The sequence below is a fragment of the Polyodon spathula genome, chromosome 10 (genome assembly GCF_017654505.1).
Source record: "Polyodon spathula isolate WHYD16114869_AA chromosome 10, ASM1765450v1, whole genome shotgun sequence".
Classification (NCBI taxonomy): domain Eukaryota; kingdom Metazoa; phylum Chordata; class Actinopteri; order Acipenseriformes; family Polyodontidae; genus Polyodon; species Polyodon spathula.
The window spans coordinates 42,826,208-42,851,481 of record NC_054543.1 but is presented as its reverse complement, the minus strand read 5'-3'; the positions used below and the strand labels follow the sequence as shown (position 1 = coordinate 42,851,481).

Genomic DNA, 25,274 nt, shown 5'->3' with positions numbered 1-25,274 from the left:
TGTGCAAACCGAGTACACGCGCGTACATAACTGCAAGTTATCAGGGTACACGTTCAGTTTGTGTCAGTGACAGGAAGTGCAAACGCAATACACTGAAATTAAGATTTTGGAGAGCAACATTGGAGGGGCCAGTGCCCCCACCCCCACCTCCTTGTACACGCCCCTGTGCACAATACAAAGATAATAAAGCCATTACAGATATGTTCAGTGACAGTGGGAGGCCAATGTTTATCTTTAATCGTAATATCAGCATTTGTCATTGATTCAAAACACTGAAAGGTCGCAAACCTGTTTCATTCTGTCCCTGAAACGTATTTTGTTTTGCAACAGAATATAAAAAAAGAAAACTCCCCACTACCACTAGATGACGCTCAACGCACATGAGTGAACTAAAATTTAAGGGACAAAGTTTACTTTGTCCACTAGAGCGCACGCGGTTTCCATTTCTGAGATGCTTATTAAAGGTTCGATTTAAAAAAAAAAACTGTATTGTTTTGTAATCTGTATCATTTGTCCAAGTTTAATGTTCACATATATTTAAATGTTACATTATTGCTCATTGAATATTTTGATTGCATTAATCACCTAATTATCTTCTGTCTGTAATTTACAGTACGGTGTTTTTTAAGTTAAATATTATTAATATTTATAATCAGCCCCCATGTACATTCAGGATCAGTTTTATCCCATATGGACACTTGTAAGACACAATAAGCAATCGTGCTTTTGCCATGCTTATAACATTGTACAATTTCTTTTCTCCAGGGTTACCTGTGCTTTACTGTGTTTTACTGTACACCTTGCTGTGGTTCTGCTGTAGATTAGAAACGTATGTTTTCAAAGCAATGCAGCTTTGTTATCCTTTCGTTTGTATGACAAGTGCGAAAACAGAGACAGTCCCTGGATGACTTCATTCTCGTTTAGTGGCTGTTTCGTTTGGTTCATTGCAGAGGAACAGTCGTGCTGTCTCAGTAACGGAAGCCATACAAGTTCATTCACGGTATTTATCTCCATACTCAACACCTTTTAGTAGCGTGGATTCTAACTTTTGATTGAAATTTAACAGCAAAAAAGGTAAGCCCGTTTTTTTTTTTCCATTATTGGGGTTTCAGTCCGTTTTTTGTGGGTGTAATAAGTGAGACGCAGCGTTCTCTGCGCGTACCCTAGTAGTACTTGCCTGTGCTGTGAGTTTAATGTACTAGGAGGAAATATATGGACAGAGGTTGTTGATGTACCTCTTTTACCCGAACCCGTATTTTGACTTTTTTTTTCTAATTAAAATATAAACACTGGTTTGTGTTGAATGACCAGAAGCTGTACGGGTCTGTTCTGTGTTATCATCACTACAGTTTACCGGACGTAGTGCCTGAGAAGATACTTCACCTGCGTATTTTGCTGCTATTTGTCAATGTCAATGTCAAATGAACTGTGTGCTACTACAAATAAAATACATCGCTGGAAACGCTAATTCGAGGGGGAAAAGCTGCACGACGTTTGAGCTCGAACCACTTCATTTTGTGAAAATACTTAAATATAAAATTCCACCTTGTTACAATTTCTATGTTCAAGTCGTGGGTTGCTGGAGATGTTGTTTTGGGCAGTAGCAACTCTGGGTAGTCCTTACGCTGAAGCTGCAAACAACGCCATATTTTAAGTTTTTCGCTCTGGAGCTTTGTGTTTATATTGGAGCAACAAGTGAGCGTCACATTTTATTTACGTTTGGTTTGAATGTTCATTTACCAGCTGTTTGGTTCAGCGTTCGGATAATCCCAATTCTCTGAATTTGTTTCTTATAGGATTAGCTACCCACTATCGTTACTTATTTTAACTTTGCCACAATCTGTTGAAACGAATAACAAAAGCAGATTTTATGGATTTATTGACCCGTATGTTACTTCAGTTTCTGGTATTTAACAATTAACCAAAATCCTCAGTTTAATATCTAGAGTGTAATGCAGTATATATTTTAAGATTGATGTCATAAACGGGATGAGACCCCAGAACTCCTTTCACATACAGATATGAAGGTATATGACCAGAATACTGTAAACGGCACCATGACTGGCTGGTGCAGTGTACGCCCTAATTAGGGACTTCAGATTAACTAACCTCGCTGTTATAATGACATTTAAATACATAAGCAAGTGTTTATCCAGCAGTACAGGTCAGTGTAGGTATTGTTTACCTTGTTGATAAAAAGCAACCATACAAATCCAATATCAAGGATTCTGTTGAGTGTAGCTAAGTAGTCTATCAAATCCCTGTCCTGAAGTAACTCTATGGAGGTGTGAAAGGATGCACAGTCCTTTGGCGTAAACCCTCATGGTGAAATAGTTTATCCAATCCAATGTCTGCGTAATTTGTGATGTTTTAGAATACTTCTCATGCCTACCTTATACAAACTCAAAATAACTTCTACTGGCAAAACATGCAGTGGTCAACAGTTTAAGATTGATACATACTGTACAAGGCCTCTGTTTGAATGTTGAATATTTTTGCTAAATTACAATGTGGTCCTGTGGGTAAAGTCCAGGGCTTGTAACCAGGTCACTGGTTCAAATCCCACCTCTACCACTGACGGACTCACTGTGTCACCCTGAGCAAGTCACTGAACCTCCTTGTGCTCCATCCTGTGGATGAGATGTTAAGTCGATATCCTGTTATAAGTGACTCGGTACATATAATGCACAGATCACATCCTACCTCTGTAAAGCGCTTTGTGAAAGGTGGTATTTAAAAGTAAAGATGTTGTTGTTGTTGTTGTTATTATTATTATTATTATTATTATTATTATTATTATTATAAATGTAAAATTGGACTATTCAGTTGATCTAAACTGTGTGGATGGATGAATTGCTGCATTACAGTCTCTCTGGTAGGTCATCATAATCTATGTTTGAATCCCTAAATAAAAAAATAAGTAAAAATGTAGCATTGGAAGTGTGAAAAACATCCCAAATCCATGCGACTGGAACAACATATTGCATTTGAACTGAGTTCCAGTAACATCATGTGCTATTAAATGTGTTGCTATGGTATGCTAAAGGTTGAGGCTTTATGTAAATGACTTTCATGGCCACCCTTAATTCACAAGTCTTATGCTTTCATCATCACAGTAGACTTGTTGTGTTATTTGAGTGATTTAGTAAAATACTAAGAACCTAATAAAGTAGGGCCTTACTAAGAGTAACAAATATTGTGCTCAGCCATGCACTGTATTTTGTCAATGATTATTAAACTATAAAGACAAGAAAACCTTTTGAAATTTGAACTTCTAATTTTTCCATGTACAAATAAAGTAAAAATATTCAAAAAAGGTACAGTTTGAAATATAGACCATGTCACCCATAGCCTCTCATGCATGTTTGTGTTGAATAAGTTTAGTAATGTGTTTTAGAATTTCAGAAGTTTGGTGGTGTTTTAATTATTCTAAAGTAGGAAGTTAGATTTGCCAATTTGGTTCCCAAGCTAATTTGTGTCATTATCCTTGATTGTTTCCAGTGACAGTTGAATGGAATATTGTCGCAGTTTTTTCATACTAAACAAAGGCTAGGTATTTAAATAGAACATCATTTATATATATATGACATCCCACCAAGATTTCAAAGCATCTGTTGGTCACTCCGGCCTTGAGTGAGATGAAAATAATCAAATAATCTTGTATCTTACATAGCTCCCTATATTCCTACTATATTTTAATAACCTACATAAGAATAAGGAAACAGTACAGCTAATTTGAATGTGTCGTCATTACCATCAAACACAAGCCATCAGTGGATCGCATCAATATTAGAGTTTACTACCATATTCCTTCAAATTTAAGACTCACTTTTTGAAAAAAAAATTTGCTGCTCAAAAATAGCCTGCGTCTTAAATTCGAGTATAGCCTAGTGATGCCCAAGTACACAAGCAGCAACGTGACTGACTGCCGAGAAAAGACAACCAGGACATTGCTGCCCAAGTACACAAGCAGCAACGTGACTGACTGCCGAGAAAAGACAACCAGGACATCGCTGCCCAAGTACACAAGCAGCAACGTGACTGACTGCCGAGAAAAGACAACCAGGACATCGCTGTCCAAGTACACAAGCAGCAACGTGACTTGCAAAGCAAAAATAGTGACAACGAATGCAGGGTTTTCAAAATAAGCTGGCGATCATAGCAATTCACTGCCTAATACTATATTTGTGCTGGCTACTTTATTAAAAATTTTATGATTATTTTCAGGTATTATCATTCAGTCCATTTTGTTTGTCGTATTATTGTACTGTAAGGTGATACATATTAGCTATACATATGCACCCAAAAAAAAAAACTTTATTCCTTTTGTTGTGATATCGTAACAATATGTACCCAGGTGCTTGTGAGAGATATTGGAGGTTCGTGTATAGAGGCTGTTTCGGGATATCAGCTGAACACTGTTACGCAGTTGGAAAAAAAGACACCTTTGTAACATTTTGAGCATGAGCTTCGAAAGTAAGGCAAGGATCAAAAATAACAAATTGCAATTTAACTGCAAAAATTTTCTTGCAAGCATAATTTGATTTCCATCAAACAGTGTGAGAGTACAGAAACAGCTGTTGTGGTATTAGATTTCGTTTGAAAATAAATCTGGGTGTCATCTGCATTAGAATGAAAACTAACTCCATGGCGCTGGATTATCTGGCCAAGTGGCAGCATATAGTTATTAAATAACAGAGGCCATAGAATAGAGCCCTGTGGGACACCTGTGGAAACCAGATTGGAATAGGATGAACTAGGTAGGACCAATTAGGTAAAAACAGAGGTTTGCCATTTTTGAAGTAGTTTTCTAGATACAAGTTGGTGTGTTGCTCAAAACAACGGTGTCAGGATTTTTAATTTTTAATTTTTTTTTTTAATATAAAATAACTACAGTTATGCAAATGGTTGCTGTATGGTTCAGTGCAACATAGATATCTGTTTAGATAAGGTCACCTCTACAGCAAAAGTGGAGAATCAGTGATATCGGTTCTAGCTGAAAAGCAAAACAGTCTGGAACACATTTCCTTTGGTTAATTTAGTTCACAGGTCATTTTACAGCATTCAAAAGTAAAAGTGGACAGTGGTCATTTACTGTAGCAAAATGTGAAGCATCTCCTCAAATAGTACAGTAAACCTGCAACCTTCAGCAGCGGCATAATCAAAGTATTTTTTATGGATAAGTAAAGGTTGACTTTCCCATTAGCAGAAAAGCTTTTCACTTACAAGTACTTCAAGACAGGCAAGGTTTGAAGCAGTTTGCAAATCTGTATATCTAGGGTGGAGTAAGTAAGTGGAGTGGAGTAACTATCCTTTTCCAAATTTGTATTATTTTACAACAGAGACCTAGAATATAGCGAGTGACACTATATCTGTATGATACTGTGCAGCCCGCTATTGCAGTAGTGCTGTTTTGTCTTATGAGAGGTAAGAGGAGCATGTCTGTGGTTTACACAACTGCATGCACTTTCTGAACAACACAGCAGCAATGTTGTGTTTTTTTTTTTTAGTTTCTACTGCAGTAAAGAAAATAAAGGACGCTGCGCAATGTAAGCCTACTTCACTTTGTTGCTGTTGACAGAAATAATATTGAAAAAAAAAGAAACTTCAAATCTTTTTTTTGTCTTATACTGTAAATTGTGACTGACTGTAAATAAAGTGAAAATCACAACTGGAGCATCAAGCTGTTTTCCCAGCTGCATGGTGTGTGTGCTTCTACTCATTCGGGTGATGATCCAGGATTGTAATGCATACAGTATGTAGGACTGTGGCCTTGCCAAGAGACTGTTAAAAAGTCTGAGCTGACAAGTGAAATTAAAGCTCTTTATATCTGTTTTCTCCATAAATATTAAATGTCATCTGGTTTCCCAAATGTTTTAGCACTTGGAGTTCTTTAGAAGAGCACATTGAAGTTCAGAATGCTCAAGTGGGGAGGGCAGATAAAATAGGATGTCTAATTTCAGCAACCACACTCTGTAACACAACCCATGATCTCTTAAAAAAATGCACTATGTACTACATTATGATTTGTTTTCCATGCCACCTGGACAGAAAGCAATTTGATTATTTCCATCAGCAGCACTCCAAGATTATAACGGTAGGAATTACTGTATGTGCTACTGTAGCCAAAGTCAGTCTCAGCTAATGGAGTGGACACAAGAAATGCTGTAGATTCTACTAGAGAGGGGTGAATGATATTGTGCATACATAATTGTGATTGCTCAACTGCTTTCGTTTGAAGCCATTTTAATTACTGACTTTAAGTTTAAGTAATTTGTTGCCACTGAGAAAAGCTCATTTTAACAGAATACTGCTATTGCAAGTTTGATTAATGGGGTGTTTGGAATTGGGAATTGATTTTAAAAAGGCTTTGGAAATGCAATTCTAATTGAAAAACAGGGATTGACCGTAACCCTGCTTCTTATGGTTTTCCAGATTGGTGTCTTGGTCCAAACAGCTTATTGCTGTAGGTCCTAATCATTTTTAAAATCAGTGACTGACTGTGGCAAAGTGGTTTGCAATGCTCAGTAATAACAAACACCACACACTTCACGGTGAAAAACAGCTCTCTATTTGTGCTACAAATAACAGTAACTGGACCGACGCAACAATGTGTGAGGCACAGTTAAAACCCACAGAGTTCAGTCCCAAAATAATAATAACAATAATGAAGACACACACATACACACAATCTAATGCATTAAGGCAATGACTTCTGTTATTTTGAGTCTGCCCCTTTTCTCAATGGCTGACTTCCGACTCACCCTGGAATGAACTGACAAACCATCCAGTCCAGGGCACACTGTTCCTGTTACACAGTGCCCTCACAGGTCGGAAGGGAGATTGTTGACTAGGATTCATTCTCTGTCTGTCACACTGACTTATTAATTTAATTTTTTTTAATGAGTTACAGAAACATCTCAAAACATACTGGTTTTATGTTGTGTGATCCCCCTGATTTTGTGATTTAAAAAAAAAAAAAAAAAAAAAAAAAAAAAAAAAAAAAAGAACCTTAATTATGTGATCATGAAAGTATTATTTTTTCATTTACCAAACACAGACATAAAAAGGTGCTGTACTGTAGCTCTAGCAGTGTTCATCCTTTTTTTATACTAAATAAATTCAGACTAATGTCAAAACAGTGTCAGAGTAATTAAAATGTCCAGCCCTGGCTTAAATTGTACAGGCACAGTCACTTGCTTGGGTCTGTTCCACAAATAGTCTTTGAGGATCCTACAGTACAATAGGCAGACAGTATTATTCAGTACCAAATGTATTATTGGTCTGTGAAGCATCTTGCTGTGTGTAGCAAGCTCCAGTGCAAGGTGACTTCAGGCATGACAACCTTTGTGACTGCATGAATATAGGGGGAGTGGAATAGACTTTTTTCTTTATCTGAAAGTAATGAGTCGTCGTTTTTGATTGCTTACGAAATATATTTGTATTACTTACACTGTAAACTGTCAATTTAATATCTGTGAGGTGTTTTTTTGTCATACTTGTTTTCCAATGAGTATTTAATAAATAGATCGACCTAGATAAAGAGGCATTTTGTCAGGGATTACGTTGGTTTGTATGCTTTTCTTCTCTTAACATTAGACAACTTACTGTTCTGTAGGGAACACTTAAATACAGTCTGTTTTCTTTTGAAAGGTAATTACGCTAAAGTACGCCAAGAGAGAGAAATGATTCACAAGCAAAGGAAATTATTTTTTTCTTTATAAACATTGTGGCAAAGTGGTTAACAGTGTGCTGGTGATAAATAAACAAACAGACGATTATAATCCAGGTGCAGTGTTGTTTAATGGTTTGTAATCCAATTGACTGATGGCGTAACAACAGTAAATAATAAACAATGTTTACAGGCAATACCGCAGCGTGTGTTTCTCTGTTTACATTACAGTTGGTTCCCAAATAATATTCCCGTTCTTATTCTTCCACACGTAACACTAACTTCCATTCCCCATTAAAAATCCAGAATATTGAGTCTCTGTCTTGGCAAACGCACAGTTTCCCAAGTTAGCTATCAGCCGGGCTACCTTTAGAGACTGAATGATTGGCTGTAACCCTAGAAAAGCTCTTGCCAGGTGGAGCTGTAAATCACCACGTCATCAATATATGCTGCTGCATGTTCATGATGTGGGTGTAAAACTTAGTCCATCAGTCTCTGAAAGGCAGCGGACACAAAACGGCATGGTTTTAAATTGAAACAGCCCTTCAGGGGTTGAAAATGCTGTTTTCTCTCTAGAACTGCGGGTTAAGGGGATCTGCCAGTATCCCTTTGTCAGGTCCAGAGTGGAAATAGACTTTGCTGTTCCCAGTCTATCTAGAAGCTCATCGACCTGAGGTATGGGGTAGGCATTGAACTTAGCAATTGCGTTTACCTTATGGAAATCAACGCAGAAGCGGTTGCTGTCATCCTTTTTGGTAGGTCACAGTTGGACTGCACCACTCACTCCTGGAAGGCTCAATCACCCCAAGTTCGAGCAATGCCCATACCTGTTTGCTAATACCACTTTGTCGACTTTCGGGGGTGCGGTAAGGTCTCTGTCATACTGTGATACTGTCAGAGATAATGTCATATTCAACAAGGTTAGTTCTGCCGGGCAAGTCAGAAAAAACATTGATGAATTCCTCAATAAGCTTACGCAGTTCCCGTTGCTGATCTGGTATTTTTCCTCCAGTGAAATTACTATTGTGCTAGGGGTCTCTAGACAGGGGCCTAAGTCATCCTATATTTTGCCTGGGGCTATAAATAAGTCTTCCTTGCCTGCCAGGGCTTTAATAAATTGATGTGATAAATGTCCCTTTCATTATGGCTGTCGGGTTGTCTAATTTCATAATTCACTTTACCAATAGCCCGAGTCAATTCATATGGCCCCTGCCATTTAGCACATAATTTCGATTCTGAGGAGGGAAGCAGCAGCATTACTTTGCCTCCTGGTTGAAAAGTTTGAATTTGTGAGTTTTTATTATAATGCAGCTGTTGCCGTTGCTGAATCGATTTTAGATTGTCCTGGGCCAAACGAGCGATGAAATCTTGGCGATATCTAAGTAGGAGCACGTGCTGCACTAAATTTTTTGGACAAGCCTTTATGCTCCTCCCCCACCTCAACAGATTGAGGATGCGGCGAGGCTGTCGGCTGTACAAGAGCTTGAAGGGTGAGAACCCTGTCCAACTCTGTGGCAACTCTCTCACTGCAAAAAGGAGGTAGGGAAGAAGCTATGCCCAGTGTTTTTGCTCCTGATTCACAAACAGTCTCAGCATCTGCTTTAAAGTCTGATTAAAATGTTCCACCAAACCATCCGTCTGTGGCTGGTAAACAGATGTCCTGATGGGATGTATTTTTTATATTTTGTAAACCTGCTGTAACGTGTTCGACAGAAAGTTAGTTCCACGGTCAGTCAAAGTCTCCTTGGGGATGTAGCCATAATCTACAATAATTCTTTGGCTATTGCAGCTGCACTAGTAGACCTCAATGGAACTTATTCTAGGTATCGCGTTGCACAATCTACCACCAGTAATATATGCTTATACCCGGAATCACAAGGTAGCAAAGGGGCCACAACGTCCATTGCAATGCGTTCAAAGGGGGTGGAAATAATCGGCAGTGGAACCAAAGGGGCAGAGTGCACTTGACCCGGCGCTACTCGCTGGCAGTCTGGGCATGTGGCTACATATTTCGACACATCAGTATGAAGTCCTACCCAATAAAATCGAGCCAATATTCGCTCCCTTGTCTTGTCAGCTCCGAGGTGCCCCGTAGAAGGGATAGCATGCGCCAGCCTCGTGACCTCTGGCCGACAAGACGAGGGAACCACTAATTGTGTTACAGGCTGTCCTGTGCCCTTGGCACGGTTTACCCTATACAGTAATTGCCCCTTGATACTGAAGTTCGGAAATACTAGCGCCCCAGCACCTTCAACATCCTTACCTTCAATAGACCAAACCTGTCCCCAAGCGTGCACTAGTGAGGTGACGTTGTGTTGGCCCCACACTATGTCCATGCTTGAGTGCCACGTGTTCGGTATATTGAGAGGGGGCAGGAGTAGCTTCTGCCCTGGGTGGCCCAGTAACCTCGCCCTCTCGGTCACACTGCGTTCCGACCGCTTTTGACTGGCCTATTTCAAAGCCCGTTAAGTTGTTTAACAGAAACAAATGACTAAATTGAATCAATTAAATTACTAAATTAAGCCCTATATATAAATAAATGTATAAAAACAGTGAAGCAATATTAAAAAATAACAGCACAGTATAATAACTAGGAAAACCTTCACGTGCATAATGCAGTATCAGTAGTTTATACTGTAATCCACATTCATGCTTTGAAATGGATTGTTACACCAGTTAAGTTTAACCAAGATCAACCTGTGCTTCATGTTGTGAATGAAGCAATATACTGTAACAGACTGCTTCTGGGTTTTATGTGTCAAACTGTATTATGTTGCAGATTATGTTCCACATTCTGCTTGTTTACCAGGTCCTGGACTGTGCTTAATCCTCTTTCTTTCAGAGTGATTGGTGCTATACTGTAGCAGTGGATAAAGTAGTAACTTGCCTATTTTGGATTTTAACCCAAGAAATGAAGCAGTAAAATTTATGCAATTGCTCACACTTTTGCACCCACTGAAACACTGAAAGGGCTTGTGCTTTGTCCTCTTTAACCCAGTAAACAAGTAGAATAGGAATGCCATTTTGGATAGCATTGCTGTAATAAAGATAGTTCACAAAAGAGACTATGAAATGATTTGTAGTGCCATTGTAGAATTCTCAGCCTCCTTAACTTTGCCGGGCTGAATCTCAATTTGTACAGTTTCTGTCTGATAACATTTAATTTGCACTGGACAAAATATTATACTGTACAGGATGTTTTTGTTCCACGGTAATAGCCAGTACGCCATTTTATGAATATAAAAATAAGGTTTGCAGGCCCTGTAAATGTCCAGCATCACTTTCTACAGTAATTAGTTTAGTTTCGCTTCACTACTCTACTAGAAGATTTCAAGCCAGGTGATTGTCTTTTCAGCATAACTTCTAAATAGTTAATCTTATAATTTAGGTAATGCTACTGTTTACCGTGTTTCAAACTATTGTTTGTACAAACATTATGCCATATGGTCTTGTCTTTTTCGGTTGTTCCTCTCAGCAGTGCTCGAAGTAAGATCCTGCAGGTCCAAAAATGTTCACCAGAAAAATAAAATGGTCGTCTATTATTGCACTTAATTTAAATAGCTACAAACTTATGTATTGTTCAAAATAATAACCATGTAAATGTATAACTGGTAAACCTTGATAATTAAGTAACAAAGAAAAATGTACATATCCAGGCATGTTTCTGAATAATGTAGACACGATACTTGGGCTCTAAATGCAGATTTTTTTTTCCAGACAAAAAAAAAAAAAAAAAAAAAAAAAAAAAACATTTTTAAAGGCAGTACCAAAACAAACACTCATTTTTTAAATTTTTGTGGACACAGCATATACTGTAAGTAACACTTCAGTACATTATAGTTTGGCAAACTTTGGCATTGTTTTATTGGGCCATTGCTTTCATTTTAAAAAACATAAAAAAAGAAAAGAAAAACAGATTTCAGTAGCCTCCGTCACAGTGCTGTGCGCGAACACTTTATAAATGAATTAAATTAAAAAAGAAATGAACACCAACAGACTAGTCAAAATATTCTATAGTACCATAGGGACATCACTTGGATTACATTGAGAACAAGAAACATAATGTTGCGCTTGAAGTCGTTGTAAACCAGTCCACAGATTCTGTCTGTATGCACATGTCCTCTTACTGTGCTTAATTGTGGTTTGATTCCATTTGATGAAAACACATAGAGATTCTCTGCTCTTTAGGTTTGCTTTCCTAAAATGTTCTGCTGATCTTTAGCATGCCACAGTGCTGATATATTTAGTGATTTTTTCTTAAGAGGAATAGCCTGCTATAAAATCAGTATTCACGGGAATTTGTGGCCCTGCTTGCCTACAATAACTGCTGTGCATTAGCACAGATTGTTGAAGTAACCAGCTGAACTGCTGGCACCCCATGATGGTTGAAATTGTCTTTTCTGAGCTGTTCATTTCACCGACTCAAGACTCGGATGTTGAGGGCGTTTCCCTTTCAGAAGTTGATTCGTTCTCATTGTTGTTTGTGCCGCTGCTGCTGCTTTTAACTTCAGATGGTCCGGTAGCTGATATTTTGAGCTCCTTTCAATTTTTACCACCTGACTTGACCGCACTGGTCTGCATGATTATTATTAGTATTGTTGTTGTTGTTGTTGTTATTAGTGGTAGTAGTCATAGTAGAATTTGTTGTTCTTTTAAGTTAAAGTTAATTTAGTAAGTACACCCCTTTGATGCCTTCAATATAAGCATAGTTCTGCTGCAGGATTGGTTATTTTTATGCGGTTGCAAAGAGAAATGCTCTGTAACACTATATTTTTTGGGTGAAAACAGAAACATCTAAATATTGTTGTAAAATATTATAAAAATTGTTTGAAAAGAAAAAAAAATTTCCAGCAGAAAGGTGGTCGTCTGAAAGTGCCTACCGAGAAAAAAGTCACCATGGCAACCAAAATGGTCGATACCTCGAACACTGAGCAGTCTTGACTGAGTTCAGAACTTTCCCAGGCAGCAGAAGTTAATTTAACCTGCTTTGTATAGTCAACAGTGTCGTTTTCCTGAAGGCTTGAGTTGCACTCTGATGCTTGCTACTGTAACCTGTTTTGTTTGCTAGAGCTGGGCTATTTTTTCTTATTCTTGTTCTTTCAAATGATTGAATTAGACAGCTGATAAAAGACAACACAAGAACATGTAATGGCTCAGTTAAATTATTTTCTTTATTTCCATACTTATGCCCAAGGTTAGAAATCGAGATGAGATGAATATAATGGTTTCAGACTTCTTTTCAAACTGAACAGTTTCTGCTGCAGATACATCCACTGTACTGTACAGAATGGTATGAAGATGGTGACCCTGAAAGTTCAGGTTTACTGAATTACATACCTATAAAAAGCTACATTTTTAAACCAGTGTGTTGCAGTTTGTTAACCAAAAAAACGGGTAATTTCATCCCATTTTGCTGGATTCTACTGATTTACAGTGCTTTACAAATTACAATGTCTCTTCGGAGGAGCCGCCCTGTGAAACTGAGGTCCTATTGTAGGTGACTCTGTAGCAGCAGTTGTGATGCGTAGTTCGCCATCTAGTCTCTAAGTTGCTTTGGATAAAAGTGTCTGCTAAATGACTAATTAATAATAATAATAATAATAATATAATAATAATAATAATAATAATATTTCCTGAAAAAACAATTTGGCCTAATTCGTATGTAAGAGTATTCACTATGAAAAAGGGGTTTAGAATTTAGAAATAATTTATCTTGAGAATCACGTAGGAATGTAAAACAGCTGTTCATATTCAGTTTATAGTCACTAGGACACCAAATAGACCTGTCTTCCTGCATTTTCAAAATGCAATTGTGGTACTTCTGCACTCTGTAAAACACTGTGCTTGTCCTCTTTTTTTGACCCAGTTTCTGTGGGAATGCCACGCATTTTGCATAGTATTCTGGGATGGAAATAAGCATAGCAATTTCATCCATTCCAGGTTTGAACATGTACTTGATTAGTCCTGGAGGTAACAACAAGCTCAGGTGTGTCTTATTAAACTCGCAGTAAAACCTGGAATAGATCAAACTGCTATGCAATATGAGCCTTATTTCCATTCCTGTTATTGCTGTTATCAGGATACTTACTAAAAGAGCAAATTTGAAGTGATTTGTACTGTTGTAGAATTCATAACTTCTCATCCATTTTCCAGGCTGAGTCTCTGTTTGCACGTTTCTGTCTGCTTAAATTTTCCCTCAAACAATATTCTATGCCTTAGCAAAATTCGCTTTTTACCTTGCAGAATGGTTCATCTTGCCTTTTCCGTTGAATAAAATACCTACTCGCTCTGTTTTTGAGCAGGAATTCCCAGCGGAATTTCTTTGTAGCGAGATAAAGACACCGAACTTGAGAACACTGAGATAAGTCATTAGCTCAGAGAAAGGGGCATGTGCTGCTCGTTCAATCCTGTTGGTGTCAGATAAGTTGTCATCTCGACAGCAAGCTGGACAGACTTCAAGTACCACTCTGGCAACAAAGAGTGCAGGCGAAGCACTGCCTGAGAGAAAGGTGCACTGCAGCAGCTGCTCGGTCATTATGTGAGCAAAGATTATTTAAAAGGGGCTGCAAATCAACTCTAATGATAGGAAGGCTGTACTGTAAATAAAAACGATACTTGCAAATGACTGTAGACTGCAAAATAAAGTCTGGCGGTGTCATGTAGTTTTAGGCCACCTTATTTGTTTATGGGGCATGATGTTGAGACAGAAACACAACAGGGTTTGAGGAAATGACCTGTGCTTGAGTCTGAAAAGACACTCAAGGTTCCTTGAATAATAACTGTATGCCTGCTTTGCTTTGGTATTTCGATCTAAATCAAATACTTCAGAATAATGGCCGCAATTCCATATTGGCTTGTATACTCATCTGATCACTTAAATTCATTATGCAGCGATGGCTTTTTTTATATAAAGTTATCTTCAGAAACTAGAAAATGAGTTGCAAAATAAATACAAAACATGAGTTGCTAAACTCCTATGAAATCCAATAAAGTTGCATGTTGGCTGTAATGCTGGTTTGCTACTGTAACTGGGATCCTGTAAATATGCAGCAGGGTCCTCAGTATAATCTGTAAGCTCTGTATCTCACTTTTGAATGTAAACGTAATACGCTTATACTGCATATTTCAACACAAGCTTTTGCAGTGAAAAACATGGATTTTTCTAAATCATGTAAATGTCTCATTTTTTTAAACCTGTTACTATTAAAACAAACTTAAAGGGAAGCCCGTTGCAAATGCTACAGCACATCTGTAACTGATATATAAATGAATAGGGCATTGCAAACAAGTCAACCTTAAGTATAGTATAGTGTAATTTAAAAATGTTTACGGGGTTCGACCTCAATGGAAAGCAAAAGGTGGCCTTAGTACTGGTTTAAGTCATGACTTCAGCACATGTCATATGGACAAATTTGTATGTTATTCTCATACAATGCTGATGATTTCTTATTATTTGCTCTTGACCTTCCTTATACTGCAGCTACACAAATTCGTTTTGTTATTTTTCACTTAACATGTTGGTTAGTCACAGGAGATGAGTGCTGTGGCTCAAACAAGATTGTATTACGGTACTATTGCACCTGTCTTGCTGTGACTTGCAGGATTTACTCTTTTGTAATGCAACCCTTGTCATGCTAAAAGGTGAACTTCTGTCCCAGTTTCAGCTTTCTTGTAGAGGGCAGCAGGTTTTCCTCAAAAACTTCTCTGTACTTTGCTCCATTTATTTTTCCTTCTATCCTGACAAGTGCCCCAGTCCCTGCCGATGAGAAACATCCCCATAACCCACCATGCTTCACAGTAGGGATGGTGTTCTTTGGATGATGCGCTGTGTTGAGTTTGCTCCAAACATAACACTTTGCATTTAGGTCAAAAAGTTCCATTTTAGTTTTGTCAGACCACAAAACGTTTTGCCGCATGGCTACAGAATCTCCTGAGTGTTTTTCTGCATGCTTCAAAAGGGATTTGTCACGTCTGCTGCGTTCACAGATTTTCACGTACTCTTTTTATTCACTCTGCACACACTCTTAACTTCAGGGGAGACGTTAGGAGGACAGAGATGATATAAACTCCTAGTGGTTTGTGTTCGAGCACTGGACGAGCTTGTATGTATGTCCATATAACCCATATTTTAATCAAGAAAAACACTCAAGACTCATTCATTTGAAGTTTTACGAATCAGAGCAATGCTCCTTCGCTTTATTAAAATGCTTTAATATTGGAAAGAGTTCGCGAATACCAACAAAATCCATAAACATGCAATAACAATTAGCGTTTCTAAGTTAGTTGCAAATTCAGCATTAACACTTCAATTGGCATGACACATCTCCGTGCATCAGTGCAGCCACGGGGCCAGCTATACACACGCCAATGACCTAATACACTTATATGTATTTGTGCAGCCACGGGGCCAGCTATACACGCGGTCTAAAAGAGCACCCACGTCTATATTTCAGTTCATTCAATATAACACTCTCTCAAAAACTAAAACACAGTTTCAATACCTTATAGCAATATAACCAATACATGTGAGATATAATAATGTCGATAATATGCTTATCTCCTATTTTAAGGAAAAGTAGCGTGAACAAAGGAATCAGAATTGTCTTGTGGAGATCTGCAAATGATGGACCACTTCACTCTGCCAAGCTTCTTCAAGAGTCTTGATTGTGGTACCTCATTGTAAAAGACTTGATTGAGGCTTTATAGGTTTTTGTCTCCATTGAAATACATGGAGAGATACTTCTTATCTTTCTTTGGCACGCAACAGCCTAAAAATTTAGAGCCATATGCCAACAACTTTTCAAAATATAACACCTGTTCCAAACACTTGACCATGATCTCACTCACTCATTTCTCGACCCCTCCTTTATCGAAAAAGTTAGGTGAAACATAGTTCACAAGACCCTTGCTATTCCTCTATTTTATATGTGCATACAAAGAGAATAATGTTATTTTGAGTATATGAGTGTTGTTTAAAATATATACAACACTATCAGTTATGATTATATTTGATTATGTGTATTTGGTGCCTAAGTACATATTCCCTCATATCATCCTATTTTTCAAATTAATTTTCCTTCTGTCCTTACAGGTGTATGCTTAACAGATATTATAGGGAACTTCCATCTTATGTTTTTCTAATATAGAGTTTCTCTTCATAGATAATCTATTTGTTTTTTATTTAAGTGTAAGATTGTAATGTCTCTGTCCAATGAGTTTCTTAACAGCATGAACTCAGCTGAACTACGGCCGACCTCCTATTTTTTTCAGCGGCACACAAACCAGCTAAAACTGGTTCGCTAGTGGCACACCAATCCTCCTAATTTCCAGCGACAATTAATGTCTTTTAGCAACGTTCCCCCTTCTTCTAGGGTGAGAAGATAATTTCCTTTGTTAAATTTTAACCTTGACGATATAATCTTTTTGATAAAAGAATTCTCGCTCTGCGTGCCAACTATGCCTCCCTTTACCAGGCATGGCTTTCTCTAAAAAACAGGCTCACAGAAAATTCGGGAAGAAAGTTCACATAAAGTTTACCTTTTTCAAAACCTATCCTCTACTTTTAAAATTACTTTTTATTATTTGTTTAAGCTTCTTATTTTATATTTCAAACAACAACTCTTTATGTTTGTGACAAAGTGCCCGCCCCTGTGTATATTATCTGTTATGTGTTGCGTGTGGTGTGTTTAAATGTTGGTGTGTAGTCATTGGTACACGGGATATAAACGGGTCTGTGTAACAGGAGTGTTTAAAATGTATATGTGTATTTAGGCACGAGGATTGCACAGCACTTCACGTGCAAGTAAAATGTAATAATATGTGAGCACGGGGAATTGCACTTTATTAATTCACATGCTGGGATTCAAGTTAATAATTAATTAGTAATTGAATCCCAGCACAAAAGTATATATAGATGCACGTTTTCACATACTCGGGGTTGGGTGTTCGGTGAGTGGAGAACGGGAGAGACAGTAGGAGAATTACAATTGCTATTGCGTGCTGGTGGGACCAGCACAATACTTGTGTGTTCAAAACTCACCGTGTCTGTCCGTGCGCCGTTTTGTTAAGTTTAGTCCGTTTTTTGTTTCTGTTTATTTTGGCTACCAGTGCCGTGTCCTGTGTTTTTGTATTGTTCCAACCGTTTATTTTCTGTCTGTCTGTTAATTCATTAAATGCTGAGCGAGACCATTTGCTCAGCTCCACCAAAATCCATCTCTGTCTTTGTTTATTTTCCTGCTTCTGGTCTGACACCACCCACTCCGGCCATCTTTGTGACAATGTTGCATCATCTTTTAACTCAGAGTCAAACTAAACAGTTTATTCCCTATGGCACACAATTACTAACTATTTTAAATGTAAACTTATCTTGATGAGAAACAATTTCATGTATATTATTATAACAGGCAGTGTTAAGCATATGGTCTTACACACACACATTGTTTTTAGTAAAAAGCAAGCATATTAAACCTTATTTCAACATTTAACAACATTTTCTTAGGCTAAAAAGGGTGCTGTAGAAACTTAGCATTCAGTTCTGGGAACCAAGCCCATCTTGATAAGAAACTGCCCAAAACTGGACACTTGTATCAAACTGTACCAGTTTCTACCGCATGATTTTATATAAAGAAAATACATAAGTTTCACAATTACTGACTAAAACAGCATTAAGGGTTACTTTTGATTACACACTTACATAATTTCCCAGACTAAAGATTATACAAACACTACAAAGGATCATAACACATATTATTGCATTAATACATTTCATTTTAAATCATCCAATCCGTGTCCGGGGTTTCAGTTCGCTCCCAGCAGGACTCCACTTCGGTCTCAGGTTCAGCTCGGGTTGGCTCAGCGAACACGACAATAGCCCCTTGAATCCATCGTCTTGCATCACAGGTGTGAGTCGCCATGGCCTTGACTTTGTACCTACAAGACACTTGTACACGCTTAGCAGGGACACCTTCCTCACATTCTAATTTTCTCAGATGTGCCCATTTTACTAAGTGACCCTTTCACAACTCATGCATTCAATCCTCTTAATATCTTTTTGGGTTTATATTTAAATGAGAGAAAGAAACTCCAACAGAATCAGTGCATTCAAACAAGATTCTACAGTGTTTAGCCAAATGACTGCATGCCGGACAAAGTCTGGGCCCAGTCACTGATGACTTGCTTTGGCAAGGATTATGTTTTAAGTTATGTGTCAGGGTTACTTCTGCACCATGTACAATAGTTCTGGATCTGTACACATTGTTACTATACATTTCTTTCTGCTCACACAAGGTCACTTTGCGAGGTATGCCTTCCATCCAGAATACTGAAGAAGGCCAAAACTCACTGTTATTTGTATTTTCTGGTATCCAATTACTGTTCTGTCTCACATCATCAGTTGGCAAACACAATACAACTGAATCTGAATCAGTTGATGAACCATGAGCCTTAGCTACTGAGATTCTCCATACAAAGGGATTCAATGTTTTACTGACCAGCCTAGCTGATTCAGCGTTATTTGCGACAGATTCAAGGTGGGCTTTCTTGAGTAATGGCTTCCTTCTTGTCACCCTACCATACAGGCCATATTTGTGGAGTGCTTGGGATATTGTTGTCACATGCACACTTTGACCAGTCTTGGTCATAAAAGCCTGTACCTCCTGCAAAGTTGCCATTGGCCTCTTGGTAGCCTCCCTGATAAGTCTCCTTCCTGCTCAGTCAACCAGTTTGGAGGGACGGCCTGATCTAGGCAGGGTCTTGGTGGTGCCATACACCTTCCACTTCTTAATAATCATCTTGACCGTGCTCCAAGGGATATTGAAGGCCTCTGATATTTTTTTTTTTATACCCATCCCCTGATCTGTGCCTTTCAAAAACATTGTCCCGGAGTTCTTTTGAAAGCGCCTTGGTGCTCATGGTTGAGTCTTTACTTTGAAATGCACTACCCAGCAGAGGGAACCTACAGAAACTGCTGACTTTATCTGGAAATCATGTGAATCTCTACAATTTAACACAGGTAGAGGCCACTTAACTTGGTGTGTGATTTTGAAGGTGATTGGTTACAGCTGAGCTAATTTAGGATTGCTATTACAAGGGGGTAGACACTTATCCAACCAAGCTATTTCAGTTTTTATTTTGAATTAATTTTCTACAAATTTCTAGAATATTTTTTTCACTTGAAAGTTGTGGGGTAGGATGTGTAGATAAATGAAAAAAATATATATTTTAATTCCAGGCTATAAGGCAACAAAAGGTGAAAATTTTGAAAGGGGGTGTAGACTTTCTATTGGCACTGTAGGCCTTTGACCAACACACATTTATAATAAATTTTGGAAATCTGCCCATCCAAGGGGATAGGGTAGTACTAGTTAATATCAGTTGGATCTTTTCTTTCTGTGATGTAAGACAACAGTATGAGCATATACAGTACAGTGCTGTGTAAAATGTTTCTAATTCCTTAGCAGATTTTAACTGATTTAAAAGTTGTTGTGGAAAAAGGAAGTTTGGTCTATTGAGGGGGAAAAAAAAGTACAAATCCACATTTTCCTGTAATTGTGTGGCTTTAAGACAAACGTTTTAAACTGGATGTTAACAGGTCTTCCAGTTTTTGGCAGTGACTCGATTACAGCATCATAGTTTTAGAACGCTGTCCTAACATATCCTGTTTTTGTCCCCTTCCAGGATGAAGCTGTGTGCCACTGATTTGACTGGAAATTTGACTAACTGAGGGAAATGCGGTTCACTGGAAGGCCACAACAGCAACGGCAGAAACAAACCCTGGTAACCATGAACGGGCTCCTCTCTTGAGGCCTGTGTGGCGTTTTGTAACGCAGTTTAAATTGTTTCTGCTAGCCTTCACACTTTGTGATCATGGGCTGGAAGCTCTCCTCCCAGAAGCTTGGCTTTTTCCTTGTGACATTTGGCTTCATATGGGGCATGATGCTCCTACACTTCACCATCCAGCAGCGGACTCAGCATGAAAGTAGCAGCATGCTTCGGGAGCAAATCCTGGACCTCAGCAAGCGCTACATCAAAGCACTGGCAGAGGAAAACCAGAACGTGGTGGATGGGCCCTATGTTGGGACAATGACAGCGTATGGTGGGTAGTACACTTTTTTGTTTAGCTTCCTAGGTAATGGTGCACCTTAAATGTGCTCTGATAATGATTAGTCTAGTTTACTGTTGTTGTATATTGTATGGAATCATTTGCATGATGTTGTATATTGTGCATGTGCTTTGTTTTATAACTGTATAATTTGTGCTTTTTTTCACCTTTACATTTGATTCTATCAGTGCTGCTTGTATAGTATTAATTTATTGCAAAGGACAGAACTATGGGAACAGTTTTAGGGCGCTTTCAGGGGAACATACCTGTACAGATCTGTTTTTTTTTTTTCCTCATGTGTCCTAAGAGGTTTGAAGGAAAGTCGTCTGAGGTTACTTTGCCTTTTCGTCCTTCAGAGACAATTGCAGACAAAACTGCCCAGAGTAGACTCTGGGCCTTGCCATAATAACGTCCACTGATTAAGTTATGTGGGTGAGAAGAGACTAGATGGTTCATCTAAGGAGACTACATGTATGTTACCAGTTAAAAGTTTGATTTACTTTTCACAAAAATGGTGGTGTGGAATTAACTATTCTATACTGTTCAATGTGTATACAAAGGTCTATCTATATAAGTAACAGCTGCAGTAAATGTATTGATTAGAAGAATGATATACACTGATTAATAAGCTAGGTGAATGTGCCATGTAGGGAGATAGCAATATTCATATTTTGCAGATTGTAATGGGAAGCTGTGGTTCAACACCTGCTCCTTGTTTCTATCATTTTCAAACACCCGCTCTAATTTTAGGCTATTGCATGTACAGTGCAACACAGAGCGAATCTAGGTCTCTTATGATTTTATAGTTACTAGAAAGGACAGATCTGGTAAGAAGAGAAATAATTGATTTAGCACAACAGTGTGAGCAGGTGTTAGTCAGCTGCAGGTACAGTTCAGTAGAAGGTGGCTTCAGCTTGGCACAGCTATGCGATAACACATTGCAACGATCAGCCTTGAACTGTCAAGAAATGATTCATCCGTGAGATAGACCTGATCTTTTAAGATAGGAGACTCATTAGAAAAATCTGATTACTATTGATCCAAAACTCTTTTTAGAATAAATTGAAACACATTCGATCTCTGCCTGTTTCAGTATTGTTGGAAGAAGGAATGCTACCTGCAGTGTTCTTAAGTGCTATTTTGTAAAAACAAACAAACAGAAGAAAAGGGGTTGTTTTGCTGTACCTGGTATACCTATCATTTTAACAATGCCCTAAATATTTCAATGTACACTTGTGTTTTAGTTTTTATTGCAATCAAAGAAACAATCTTGCGACAGGGATGAAATAAGCTAGAGATAAGAAAGTGTGTCTATACATTTACTAGTGTACTGTATTGCAGTTCTATGCAGGACTTTTACACAATGGTGTACATTCATTATATATTTTTGTCATTAATTAACCCATATGTGATATTGTTTGAGATAAAACATATCCACTTTTACTCGTAGGTTTATCTTTTACAGTAAGTCATACTCTAATGGTGTGTGAGGCGTGCTTCAGGTTTGCAGATGCTTATTCATGTAATAATCCAGTATTGTAGTAGCCTAATTGCATGCACAGACCTCTGGGGGTAAAGTGATAATGTGTTCACGTATTTGCAGAGCACTAAAAGGCAAGAATTTTAACAGTCAAGCCAACCGATAAGAACTTTATTTAAAGAATGGGACTCTTTAAGCAAATGGCTGTAAAATTGGTCCATACAGTAATTGTTCTTGTGTACTGTACATATTCTAAAACATAAATATGGGGAAATACTAGAAAAAAAGAAAGACGGCATTGACTTCTCTTAACTAGAAACCATGTGATGAGTCATCCCATACTGGCTAATCCAGTTTCTTCGTAGGACTTGGACATTTAATAGCACTCATTTTCTGAGTGGAACCTTTGGAATAGCACAGTTTACATGTGGTTATGGGGCGGAAAATAATGCTTCCAATTCAGTGATTAGCTTGGATTTCAAAATTACCTTCTCGTGAACAACAAATGCTGTTTGAAACACTCCGAAAATGTTTATAGAAACTGCTGCTCCTATGACTAAAAGCCATTCTTTTTTTTTTAAATCCATTCATCAGTGAATTATGCAGGCTGCATTGGTTATTAAGAAGAAGAAAACGTGCAGTGAATACATTTTAAATTGGTTTATTGTTTACAGCTAGAAAATGCTCCTGCATCTGCTACAATATACTGCCAAATTTATTAAGGCTCACATTACGTTGAAGTGTGCTTTTAAAATACAGAAGAAGATATTTGTTTCTCTCAGATGCCGAACTACACAAATATTACATTAATGACCAAAAATGATTTCTACTCTATTGTACTGTAGTGATTTTTGTCTATGCTGTATGCTTAGGACACATACGTTCCAAAGCAATGCCTATTATAATAAAGATGTGTTAATGCAAAAAATCTGAATTTCACAGCGTAGTGTAGTTGTTGTTCACCCCACAGCAACTGGAGGATCAACCCCAGATTTTGACCTACTGTAAGAGTGTGCATGACTTATTTGGGGTCTCCAGTCCATCTTTTAGAGTGGCTTCTCTGTGGAGCCAGTAACTTTGAACACAACACCAATTCAATTTCAATTATCTTTATTCCCAAGGTAATAAAGGAACATGTTGTCTTTACAGATGTACATTACACTTAGGTGAAGGAAGCTTGTTTTAGACACGTGACTCAGTTGTTACAGTGACCAGTCTAGAGAGATGAAGTAGCCAAGCTTTCCAGTTCAGTTCCTCTGGAATGAAGCAGCCAGGTTAAATCCCTATGCACAAGCCTGGAAATACGGGATTGCGTAGATTACCACACAGTGTAAGGGAATATGTTTATATTGTAATATTGACAAACCAATACACGCTCTTTAATTGCTAATGGAAGCACAGGGTGTTTATTTCCATGCCGTGGGGGTTGGTGATTAGTTTTATCTGCTGATGTGCAGTATACAGTATCAAACTATTTGAGAACACTTACTGTAATATTTTTGAGTTGTTGTATATATGATTTTTATTCCTGTGGCATTAACCGATACAATCATATGGCTTCCATATTTCAGTCTTGTGACATTTTGGCTTACAAATTGCGTTTACACAGTTCGGAAGCATTGCTCATTGCACATAGAAGCGGTGCACTCCTCCTTGAAGTCGCCTGAAAAAAAATCTGTGTTTTGAAGGTTTTGTATACACATTACTTGTTAATTATTTGTAAAATGCAAGACAGTTTGTTTCATACACGATTTGGCTGTATTTAAATTGAAGAAAACCCAGTGTTCATGTTTGAGTGTGATTGTGCTGGCTAGATAGATTGAGGTTGCTTGACGTCTAAATAAAATAATCTGCAAAACATTGCTTGAAAAATTAATCTGAAAAGAGATAAAAGTAAATCGCAGACACAGAAGTCGCCTGGATCCCACTGAGTTTACAAATGACGTAATTAGTCCAGAAAGCGAAATAATTTAGCGATGCATTATTTTTAACCAGGCATTCAATTTACCACAGTCTTTTGCTTAAATGATTTAGTGCCTGTGTATATTTTATTTATTTAGTGCCCATGTGTATTTTATTAAGTCCTACATTTTATGTCCTTTTTATACTGGCTATCACTGCCTTCTGTATTATAGTGTCATTTTGCAGAGTATGACAGTATTATTGTCACAAAGACGGTTGCAGTAGGTGACATCAGACCAGAAACCAGGAACCAGGAAATAAACAACAGTTTGGAGTTTGGTGAAGCTGAGCGATTGGTTTCACTCAGCGTTTAATAATGAAACAGACAGAAAATAAAAGGTTGTAAAGACAAAACACACAGGACACAGCACTTTCACCAAAATAAAGAGACGAACAAAACGGACTACACAGACAAACACAGTGAACTGATATTTAACTATTATTATTATTATTATTATTATTATTATTATTATTATTACCTCTGTCTCCAATCATCTTCTCCACTCACCGAACACACAACCCAGAGTGAGTGAAAACATGCAGCTTTTATGCAGCTGTACTGAGACTCGATTGCTAATCAATCATTCAATTGGAGTCTCTGTAAAACAGCAAGTGAATTAATAAAGTGCAATTCCCTGTGCTCGCATATTATTACATTTTACCTTCACGTGAAGTGCTGTGCAATCTTCCTGCCTAAATACAAACATACATTTTAAACAACTCGTGTGACAGACCCATTTATATCCCGTGTACCAATGACTATACACCAACATTAACACACAACACGCAACATATAACACTGAAATACACACGGACAGGCAACATTGCCATAAGAAGATATCGCTAAGTGGACTCTGCAGGATTTGAGAGGTCTGCGAGAACAATCCGATCTGTCCGTGGAGACTGGAACACATATGATCTCATCTGGATTTCAAAGCTGTGATCCGGGGAACATGTTAAACTAGTGCTGCTAATGCTTAGGTCTCCTCTAAAGGTTTTCTTTAACACGGCTGAACAGTCCCCTTGTATGTATCGCTAGTAGTCTGAGTGCTCAATTAACG

General features: G+C 38.0%; 1 protein-coding gene across 1 annotated transcript in view; it reads left to right on the top strand.

Annotated features, from left to right (window-relative positions):
• Positions 1-932: 932 nt before the first annotated feature.
• LOC121322345 (alpha-1,6-mannosylglycoprotein 6-beta-N-acetylglucosaminyltransferase A-like) overlaps positions 933-25,274 on the top strand; it is an 81,368-nt gene continuing 57,026 nt past the window's right edge. The window contains exons 1-2 of the mRNA XM_041262185.1: positions 933-1,074; positions 20,348-20,765. Of these exons, the coding sequence (XP_041118119.1) occupies positions 20,537-20,765 (229 nt within the window). The 5' untranslated portion in view covers positions 933-1,074; positions 20,348-20,536. The remainder of the gene's footprint in view (positions 1,075-20,347; positions 20,766-25,274) is intronic.